At 43.8% G+C, this 11,257-nt stretch overlaps 1 protein-coding gene across 2 annotated transcripts in view; it reads right to left on the bottom strand.

Moving 5' to 3' along the window:
* Positions 1-464: 464 nt before the first annotated feature.
* LOC133462729 (protein NLRC3-like) overlaps positions 465-11,257 on the bottom strand; it is a 51,294-nt gene continuing 40,501 nt past the window's right edge. For both annotated transcript variants that reach the window (XM_061744128.1, XM_061744129.1), the window contains exons 8-12: positions 9,011-9,242; positions 7,014-8,793; positions 6,534-6,707; positions 2,448-2,621; positions 465-1,742 (exon numbers count right to left, since the gene is read on the bottom strand). In XM_061744128.1, coding sequence (XP_061600112.1) covers positions 1,733-1,742; positions 2,448-2,621; positions 6,534-6,707; positions 7,014-8,793; positions 9,011-9,242 — 2,370 coding nt within the window. In that variant the 3' untranslated portion in view covers positions 465-1,732. The remainder of the gene's footprint in view (positions 1,743-2,447; positions 2,622-6,533; positions 6,708-7,013; positions 8,794-9,010; positions 9,243-11,257) is intronic.

The following is an 11,257-nucleotide window of genomic DNA, read 5'->3' as shown; positions in this document are numbered from 1 at the left end:
GTGTGATTTTTTTTTTTTTTTTTTTTTTGTTTTTTTGCACAATAGTTGTCCTTATCTCTTTGATTCACTGTGACCGGAAAAGTCGGATAAACCATTCAGGAAAAGATTGCGACCCCCTAGAGGTCGCGGGGGAACTGCACCGCGGAGAAATGGAGTGACGGAGAAGTCCGAAGGTTCATGACGGCGTCACGGTGACGGCGTGTGCTCAGCGTTGATTTGACGCAGAACCATAATTCAGGCTTTAGAATAGACTGTGTAAAATATAACCATCTACTTTTATAGAGGTGATATGTTAATTTGCATTTTCCCTTAAATTAAATGAACACAATACATAAAATAATTAGTTTTTATATATTACCTCATATTTACTGTGTAAGTGTGGCTCCGTCTAATTTCTGGTAAAGCACACTAAGCTATAGTTCCCAAGCATGTAGCTGAACTTCAATGAAACGTCACAGTCCGTGTTCTTATTTCAAAAGTTTATTGAAAAACCTTTCTTTCAATTGCAAAAAACAAAAACTGTGCGATTATACGACAAAATAATATTATCATGCAATCACGGTCAAAACTAGTGTGCTCCCTCGATTCCATAGCTTCACAAAACAAAATACACGAACATCATGTGATTCATACGTAACCAATGAGAAAGATGCAGTCATTAGTAATATTAAGCAAGAACCTTGCGGACTGATATTAAAAACGGCATATTACTCAACATACAGTAAAATCAAATGTTACAAAATCTAAATTATATAATCACTTTGTTCATATATGGCTCTAATATACTGTAAAGCTGATTTATATCCCTTATATCTCTGTATTCTATTAAATTGATGCATTTGTTACAAAATATATGTACAAAAAATAAAACCCTGATTGTCATGATAATGTTGATTTCATCTATTCAAATACAGAAGTGATACTTTAGTACATAATTTTCCTACTTTTTGGTATATGTCTATCTTGGAGTTTGGTACAGCCCCCTGGAGAAAACTACATCGGCTGCCACTGAAATACATGAATAGTGATGCACCGAATGTTCAGTAACCCTAAATTGTTAGGCCGAAAATAGCAAAAAAACACTTTCGGTGTTCGGTGGAATAAGTGGGGAAAAAAACGAACAATAATAACGGCGTGTTTAGATAACGCAATCAAACAGCGAACAGCGTGGAGTGAGAGGGGGGCAGTGTTAAATGCAGTGAACATGTCAGCATGTCAGATCACTACTTGGATGTGGGAAAAAGCAGAGAACGCGAGAAATGATCCAGGCTGAGTTGGAGTTGGGAAAGCCGCGACCCAATTTATTGGATTTGAATGGGAGAAAATGAAAAAGGATTATGAGAAAAAATACAATAAGTACAGTAAGACAAATTGTGACTGGCGGGTATTTAACTGCACATTTATTTTATTTATGCAATGGTTAAAAAATTGGCAAAATAAATTAAAATCTGCGAAAGAACCATTGTTCAGTATTATTCGGTATTCGGCCAAGTGTTTATTATTATTTTCAGTTTCAGCCACAAATTTTAATTTCTGTGCATCACTACACATGAATATATTTGAGAAGTTTGTAAAACGCTGGAAGACAGAAACAAACTGAGCTGAAACTGTGTCCATTTTCATCTTCATCTTCATCATCATCACGGTCCAATCAGAGTCTGCCCACACAAACTGGTGCTGCTTCAACTCTGGGGACGATCAGGGCACGATTCGTCCGTCCTGGACACTCTCATCATCTCCAGCTGTAGAGGAAGAAGAAAGAAGAGAGCAGATAAAGGAGTGTTTGCAGAGATCCCTCCATCAGCTGTAGAGGAAGAAGAAAGAAGAGAGCAGATAAAGGAGTGTTTGCAGAGATCCCTCCATCAGCTGTAGAGGGAAGAAGAAAGAAAAGAGCAGATAAAGGAGTGTTTGCAGAGATCCCTCCATCAGCTGTAGAGGGAAGAAGAAAGAAGAGAGCAGATAAAGGACTGTTTGCAGAGATCCCTCCATCAGCTGTAGAGGAAGAAGAAAGAAGAGAGCAGATAAAGGAGTGTTTGCAGAGATCCCTCCATCAGCTGTAGAGGGAAGAAGAAAGAAAAGAGCAGATAAAGGAGTGTTAGCAGAGATCCCTCCATCAGCACATCCAGGGTTCAGAGTTCAGAGCTGCAGTGGAGCAGCTGTGTGTCTGAACATCCTGGAAGGCCATCAGCTGGAATACACCTTTATTTGTGGACACGTGAACACCAGCACAATACTGGTCTACAACAAACTGGACCCTCTGATTGGCCGACTGCTGTTTCTGTGTTTCTGTCCAATCCTGCAGCCTGTCATCATCCTCCTCTCACAGCTTCATGAGGAAAGCAGCTGCTGAGAAGCTGCAGCTTCACTGGAAACACTGATCTTTGATACTAACTGGTTTTAGTAGAAAACTGCTGGAAGCAGCAGAACCGAGTCCAACCTCCACTGACCTGAGAGTCTGCAGCTGGTAGTCTGGACTCTTCACCAGATCATACAGCTGCTTCACATCTGCAGCCTGCAGGTTGTTCCCACTCAGGTCCAGAAGTTTCAGATGGGAGGGGTTGGACTTCAGAGCTGAGACCAGAGAAGAACAGCTGATCCCTGACAACCTGCAGTGCTGCAATCTGAATAAAGAATAAAAGATAAATTACAATTCAGCATCATCTTCATCCTTTTACAGATACATTACAATTCAGCATCATCTTCATCATTATAAATGTTCCATACAGATGAGAGTTAGAAAGGTGATGGACTTTATGAAGGCTGATGTTCATATTGATGTCACACATGTGATCAATAGTCTGCGTATATTTCTCTTCAGTATTATTGACTTGATGATCAGAAAAGTCTGAGTTTGTTCTGATTTCAATACAGTCAGTGATGAGGACGACAGTCTAGACCATGTAAAGTCCATTCATGTCACGGGTTTCTGTCCCAATACCACGTCTGTTTGTAAATTATGTTTTGGACGATAAAGTTTTCATTCCTAGAAGGACTTTGTGAGCAGAGAAAGAGTTTCAGGACAGGAGGACGTCTGTGTTTATTCAGCATTCATGAAAGACATCTCTTCTCCAGTGATGGATCTGGAACTGCTGCAGAAAACTTTTGTCTGATTAATACATTTGATTGATGAAGAACAGATGCATGATGGTACAAAAACGTACAAATCTGAATCCTTACAGGAAAACTAGAACCAAATACTTGTCAAAATATGGAAACTAAGTGATGATCCAGGGTTTAATGTAGTTTTTAATGACAGAAATAGTTTTGATGGAATTTGAATTCAAATATCAGTCTTTCTATGTAAATATTAAATTAAGGTAAAAGTTTATTTAACCTGAGTTTTGATGTAAAAATTTGAACTTGTTTTCTTCCATAAACGATGAATAAATGAACAATATTCATCATTTCCATGTTTTTAAGGAGACATTTCTTCAGGCCAACACACGGGGGGTCGCCCACGAGGCCTAGGCTTGGGCCTCGGCGTGGGGCCTGGAAGACTTTGCGTGGGGCCTGGAAGGCTTGGCGGGGAACCTTGACACGAGGAGCCGGCTGCGGGGGAACCCAGGTCCGGGGCACTGGGTGCGGGGGGTCCGGGACCATCACCGGAGCAGGGACTGATGCGTCCGGGACCACCACCAACGACGCGCCCAAAACCACCGCCGGAACCGCGGCTAGCTGGGGCTGGCGTTTACGCCGTCGCTCCAGAGCCTGGATGCTCCAGGGCCCACGCCGAGCCAGGCGTGTTCCCCGGAAGGGGGATTCCAGCTCATCCGGGGATTCCAGCTCATCCGGGTGCCGCCAACCAGGAATAGAGAGTTCCGCCTCCCAATATACAATGTTCCAGAAGGCGGAACTCTCTCCCGCTGGGTCCATACTGGTGGTTCCGTTCTGTCAGGCTCGTGAGGTGAGGACCCAGATGCAGGAAAGCGAAGGCAGGAGTTCTTTACTGAACATCCTGAGCTTTTCTGGTCCAAGTCTGACACTAGATTAAGATGAAAACACCAACACACACACCAATCCTTTTGATTGGTGTTGATGGTAAAATATTGTTCAAAGCAGCAGTTTAGAGATCAGAAGCTGATCTAGCAACAATTATTAACACCAGAATGGATCTGTGGAGAACTGCTGGACTTTATATCATGTGTCCAGTTTTATATCATTTATGCAGGATTCCTGAGGTTTTTATCATAATGATCCTTGTATGTTATAAAGAGTTAAAATGATGTTTTCTGAGAGCAGAAGATATTAAAATACTTTACTTTTAGTAATGTGTCATTTATAATTTGACTTAACTTGCAAACACCTAATAATTCTGTTACAACTGAGTTTATCAGTTAATATCTTACTTTTAGTTAAAGATAAGAATGATTGAATCCTGTATATTTATCAGACTAATTCAACAAATGTGTGTAGTTTTGCTGAAGGGGGTGGGGAGTGTTAAAATGTGAACAGCACATGATTGTTTGTTCTATCTCACACTGTCCAGAGAGTTGTTGTGTTGTTGAAAAATTGAAAATACTTTTTATTCTTTTTAAATTGAGCTGTTCATTAGATTTTTCTTAAAGGGATTGTGACATGAAAAACACATTTTTCTTGATTTTTTGTGTTTTGTTGGGTGTCTTGACATCAATTACACCCAAAAAACAACGAACTTTTAACATTCAGTGTATTGTGTGCTTTCTGGGATTTTCTGCATAACTATGCAAAAACGGCGCACCTGGTTTGGTGGCGGGCCGTGACGTCAGGGCCCGCTAAATCACCGCCCCCTCCACCCAGCTCCCTGTCTCCTCTCCTCTCCAGCGCACCATAAAGGCTGATTTATGGTTCCGCGTTACACCGACGCAGAACCTACGGCGAAGGGTTACGCGGCTGAACCCTACGGCGTAGGCTCTGCGTCGATTTAACGCGGAACCATAAATCAGGCTTAACACGGAGCTGTTTACAGCCTCTTCTGTTCTAATCACCGGAGGAAAACTGCTAAGAAGACCCGCGGCCACTGACTGGACTTAAGATAAGGGGACACTTTATTTACATGCCTTTATTTTTATGATTGTTTGCTGTGGTTCGCCCTGCTGCTTTTCCGTGCATGCTTCGCCTGTCGCTCCCGGCTCTCTCCGACGCCGCTGTGAGCGTATGGCTGGAGGAGGAGGAGGTTTGGAGGAGGAGCGGAGCAATGATTGACAGGAAAGGGGGGAAAGGAAGCATTTTGCACGGTGCAAAAAAACACTGTAATAAAAAGCCAGGAATGGAGTACTAGAGTGAAGTTTTTCTTGCTACACTCTTTTAGACACATTTGAGGGATGTTGGCCAAGACTTTTAATAGTGTTAAAAGCATGTTAAAAATGATGTCACAATACCTTTAATATCTTGTTTGAGAGTGTGATGAGAAAATGTAAATCCTGACTTTCAAAAGAGGAAATATAGAGTCATAATGCCATTGTGCTGATTATAATGCTGTATTTGACTTTAAAGGGAAAGTTCCGTTTTTTACAACCTGGACCTTATTTCTGGCATTTTCTATGGTAGTATACTCACCCAGAAAAGTTTGGTGTCATTTGGAGTCCTTCGGAAGATATTAGGGTTTTTTTTGCGAGCCGCTTCTCCATATAACGGTAGTGAACGGGGCACAGCGGGACACAGACGATGCAGCGTCTAAATAACACATGATTGCCGCGAAACTCGTTCATTTCTTTTATGAATCACTAGATCTGCTTCCAGGACCTGTTGTCTTCATCTGGGGCTGTGTGTGTAACAAATAAATCAGTTTGTAAACAAGACCTCTGACCTCATGACGTCATCTCTGTGCGCGCATCGCAGATACAGCTCTGTCTACAGAAACCTCACGCTATTACTGTTAGTTTACTGTTAGTTATTTGAAACATGTCTGAATATTTGTCAAATTCTGAGGTTGTGGACGACGACTTTGAATATGATGGACGTCCTTACTGTTTTGTACCGTTTTGTAACGTTTTGTCTGTCTGGGACGCGCGCACAGAGATGACGTCATGAGTTCAGAGGTCTTGTTTACAAACTGATTTCCTTGTTACACACACAGCCCCGGATGTAGACAACAGGTCCTGGAAGCAGATCTAGTGATTCATAAAATAAATGAACGAGTTTCGCGGCAATCATGTGTTATTTAGACGCTGCATCGTCTGTGTCCCGCTGTGCCCCGTTCACTACCGTTATATGGAGAAGCGGCTCGCACAAAACTCCTAATATCTTCCGAAGGACTCCAAATGACACCAAACACCTCTGGGTGAGTATACGACCATAAAAAATGCCAGAAATAAGGTCCAGGTTGTAAAAAACGGAACTTTCCCTTTAAGGAGGTTTCCTAGTGTCTGTTGTCTCTGAGTTGTGAGCATGTATGTTTATGTATTTTAATTAATGATAATGTTGTAATTAAGCTGATGATTGTGAGGAGACCCCAGAGAAACTGCTGTGAAAGGTCAGCAGCTAACGGGGATCTGATAAAACAACCAAACAAACAGTTGTAACGGTCACCAGTTGAACACTTGGTGGATTCTGACCTGAGAGACTCCAGGTGACAGTGTGGACTCTCCAGTCCAGGACACAGCTGCTCCAGTCCAGAATCCTGCAGGGGGTTGTTGCTCAGGTCCAGTTCTCTCAGGTGGGAGGACTGAGAGCTGAGAACTGAGGACAGATCTGCACAGATGTCCCCTGAGAGGTTACAGCCACTCAGTCTGCAGAGGAGATTAAAGAGAGATCATGAGGTTATTTAAAAGTTGATTATGTCATTTAACAAAGAAATGTAGGATATAATATCAATGCATGCTGATTATTTCAACGAATAATCAATAAGTACTGATCACTGCATGTAAAGTTCTCTGTATGTAAAGTTTCTCTGCATGTAAAGTTTCCTGAGATTAATCATTGATGAGAACTGGTCCCACATGAACCTGAACTTAGTTGTACAGTGAATTTAACTGGTTTCCTCCATGAACACATGTGATTGTAACTAAAACAGATGTGTCCGTGTTCGTCCTTACAGAACTTTCTTGGAGGCTTTGACCACCGGCAGCAGCCGCCGTAGAACCTTCTCTGAAGCTGAATATTTCTTCAGGTCAAACACCTCCAGATCTCCTGATGACAGTAAGATGAAGGCCAGAGCCGACCACTGAGAAGGAGACAGTTTAGTTCTGGAGAGACGTCCAAACCTCAGGGACCGTTGGACATCCTCCACCAGAGACCGATCGTTCAGTTCATTCAGACAGTGGGACAGGTTGATGCTTCTCTCTGCAGACAGATCCCCAATGATCTTCTCCTTGATGTATTTAACTGTTTTCTGATTGTCCCGCGAACTTCTTTGTTTTGGTTCCAACAGACCTCGTAGGAGAGTCTGATTGGTCTCCAGTGAAAGACCCAGGAGGAAGCGCAGGAACAAGTCCAGGTGTCCGTTGGGACTCTGTAAGGCCTTGTCTACTGCTGTCTGATATAGGTCAGTCTCTGCTCTTGTTTTAAACAACCAGAAGGTGTTTCTTTGTTCCCCCAGCAGGTTGACTCCAGAGTTGATGAAGGTTTGATTGACATGAAGAGCAGACAGAAACTCCTGGACACTCAGATGGATGAAGCAGAAGACCTGGTCCTGGTACAGGCTGCTCTCCTCTCTAAAGATCTGTGTGAACACTCCTGAGTACACTGAAGCCTCTGTGACATTGATGCCACACTCTCTCAGTTCTCGTTCATAGAAGATCAGGTTTCCTTTCTGCAGCTGCTCAAAAGCCAGTTTTCCCAGAGACTCCACCATCTTCCTGCTCTCTGGACTCCAGTGTGGATCCGTCTCAGCTCCTCCATCATACTTGACCTTCCTCAGTTTGGCCTGGACCACCAGGAAGTGGATGTACATCTCAGTCAGGGTCTTGGGCAGCTCCCCTCCCTCTCTGGTTTCCAGGACGTTCTCCAGGACGTTCTCCAGGACCGTAGCAGTGATCCAGCAGAAGACTGGGATGTGGCACATGATGTGGAGGCTCCGTGACGTCTTGATGTGGGAGATGATTCTGCTGGTCTGCTCTTCATCTCTGATCCTCTTCCTGAAGTATTCCTCCTTCTGTGGGTCAGTGAACCCTCTGACCTCCGTCACCATGGAAACACAGTAAGGAGGGATCTGATTGGCTGCTGCGGGTCGTGTGGTGATCCAGAGACGAGCAGAAGGAAGCAGGTTTCCCCTGATGAGGTTTGTCAGCAGCACATCCACTGAGGTGGAGCTTCTGGGGTCACTGACGATTGTAGAGTTGTGGAAGTCCAGAGGAAGTCGACTCTCATCCAGACCGTCAAAGATGAACGCGACCTGGAACTCTTCAAAGCTGCAGATTTCACTGGTTTCAGAGAAGAATCGATGAACTAGTTCCACCAAGCTGAACTTCTCCTCTCTCAGCACATTCAGCTCTCTGAAGGTGAATGGAAGCAGGAACTGGATGTCCTGGTTGGTTCTGCCTTCAGCCCAGTCCAGAGTGAACTTCTGTGTTAGGACTGTTTTCCCGATGCCGGCCACTCCCTTCGTCATCACCGTTCTGATTGGTTTATCTCTTCCAGGTGGGGGTTTAAAGATGTCTTCCTGTCTGATGGCTGTTTCTGCTCCGTCTGGTTTCCTGGAAGCTGCTTCAATCTGTCTGACTTCATGTTCTTCGTTGACCTCTCCGGTCCCTCCCTCTGTGATGTAGAGCTCCGTGTAGATCTGCTCCAGAGGGGTTGGGTTTCCTGCTTTAATAATCCCCTCAGACACATGCTGGTACTTCTCCTTCAGCTTAGACTTCAGCTGCTTTTTACAAACTGTAACGTAAAGACAGAGATTTAGTGTTTTATGAAGTTCACTCAACAACTTAATTCTAAAAACAATCAAGATCTGAACATCCGCTGATTAGCTGTAACTTTATGATGAGCTGTCTGTTGGAGGTCAATGAAACATATTATTATCAGTTATTGTTTAAACAGGATAACATCTTCATAGTAAGATGGTTTTTGTGTTTTTTCCTTCTCTACAACAGACCTTTATTTCTTTTCATCTTCTTTAAAATTGTCTCGGCCACCTCTTTGGTCTTTAAGGAGAACCTCTGCATCATCAGATTTACGGTGTCCAATTTGTCCGCCTTTTCCAGATGACACAGTTCGATCGGTTTGAAACCATCCTCTGATTGATCTGCATTATTCAGGTGCCAGTGGAATTCCTTCAGCCCACTGGAGTCCAAATTCTTCAAAGTGTCCTTCAACCACATTTTTACCTTAAAGAAAGAAATCATCATAAATTAAATCTTAAAATCTGAATTCTTGACAGAGAATCAGATGGACCGGAACAAACTCAGGAACATCCAGAAATCTGAAAATGGTTACAGACCAGTGTTTCCCAACTCTGGCCATCAAGGGTCGCTGCCCTGCATGTTTTAGATGTTTCCCTGCTCCAACAGGCCCACGTTTGGACCTGCACGTCTTCTTCGCAGGAGCGGACTCCAGCCAACCCAGTAAAACCAAAGAAGAGTGTGCCAGTCAGCTGGACCAGTGACCCTGTTGCGTCCAGTCTGGTAGTAATGGCTTCTGATCGTCTACATCGATGTCATATCACAACACAACAACTCTTGTGCCAACTGACACGCATGATGAAGACGCTCCTGAAAACTACTGACATAATCTAGCACATTGTGCTCAGTGTGAGATGTTTCCGTCCACCATTTTCCCTTGAGAAGCTGAAGAGGACGACCAACCGCACGACCAAAGACTAAAGCTGCAGGACTAAATCCAAGAGATCCCTGTGCGGTCTCTCTGATGGCAAAGAGCAAAAGTGGAAGACCCTCATCCCTCTCAAGACAGACCTGGACAACATAGACTTTAAAGTCTGATGAAATCGTTCCCCCAAGACAAGCACTCGATGTTTGATGCAAATACTGTGAAACTTATCTGATGATTTCAGTGAACTGCTGTCTGTGATCTGTGTTGATTTAACCGTGGAATCATTGTTGCTGATTTTAACATCCATGTGGACAACACTCAGGACATGTGGACAACCCTCAGGACAATCCTCAGGACATGTGGACAACCCTCAGAACATGTGAACAACCCTCAGGACAACCCTCAGGACATGTGGACAACCCTCAGGACATGTGGACAACCCTCAGGAAGAAGGGACTAAAGACCTGGGCAACTCTGGACAAATTTGGGCGGACACTGCATGTAACAGAGAGCAAACACAATAGGGGGCGGAGCTAGATCTGCTGGCTCTGACTGTCTGAGCATCTCAAAGGTTAGTGTGTCTGATGTGAGCATGTCTGAAACAAACAGATCCCACACCACCAGGGATCCTAGATCTTTTCTCTTTTCTTATTAGAACAAGGCTTGCTGCGATCAGGTGTCTTTGCTTATGGCAATGAAAACACTTGCGGTCATCACCAATGGCGGAACATACATTTTTACTCACCAATGTCGATGTGCGTCTCCGTTCAGCAGTTGGGGATTGTGTAACTTTTAGAGGAAACACATTTTTATACGTTATAATCAAGTTTCTAAGACCTTGTCCATTTGCTTCAGGGACAAGTTCGTAGGCGTGAAACACCGTTTTAAACACACTTTTAGAGTTAGCATTGCAACGGCAGAGACCAACAGTAATTTAGTGCAGTAGCCATGTGCTCAAAGGCACCAAAATAAGATCAAACGTCTGACCTAAACGAAGGAACTAACGTGGTGTGCTTACTGACGTCAACGTGTGTGCTTTGAGGTGAATTAGCTATGGACACGGGTCAACTCTTTTCAAGAGCTCTGATCCGGAGATGCATCGCTTGCACTAACAGCTCTTTGTTGCACGTCTCCACCTCCTGAATATGAAAGGGTTAAGCGGAGATCTTCGGGGGGACAGACCTGGTTGAGGTTCAGAAACTGGATCATGGTCCACACTGGATCACTGAACACTTGAGCAACCTCTGCTACCTTTGCATCCGCCCCTTCTACGGCGGTAGGCGTTTCTAACAGCCTCTCAGACGTTAGCTGCTCTACTTCAGCTTTGTCACAGCATTTGTCCGGTTCTTCCTCTACACACTACTCGACTGTCTCACTTCTGGAGCCTCTGGTGGTCAAATTAGGAATTGCAAAAGTTGGCCCTTCTGCGTTAGGATCGACTGACGGGTCTGTTGGAATGATGATGTATTCGTTGTCTGTAATATAATTTGCTCTGAAAGAGAGATATCTCTGCTTCCAGAGCTGAAGAAGCTGAAGAACAAGGAACTCTTGAGTTTCTCATTCGGGAACAAAG

This window comes from Cololabis saira, chromosome 16 (assembly GCF_033807715.1).
Source record: "Cololabis saira isolate AMF1-May2022 chromosome 16, fColSai1.1, whole genome shotgun sequence".
NCBI lineage: Eukaryota > Metazoa > Chordata > Actinopteri > Beloniformes > Belonidae > Cololabis > Cololabis saira.
This window is presented reverse-complemented; position numbering and strand designations above follow the sequence as displayed.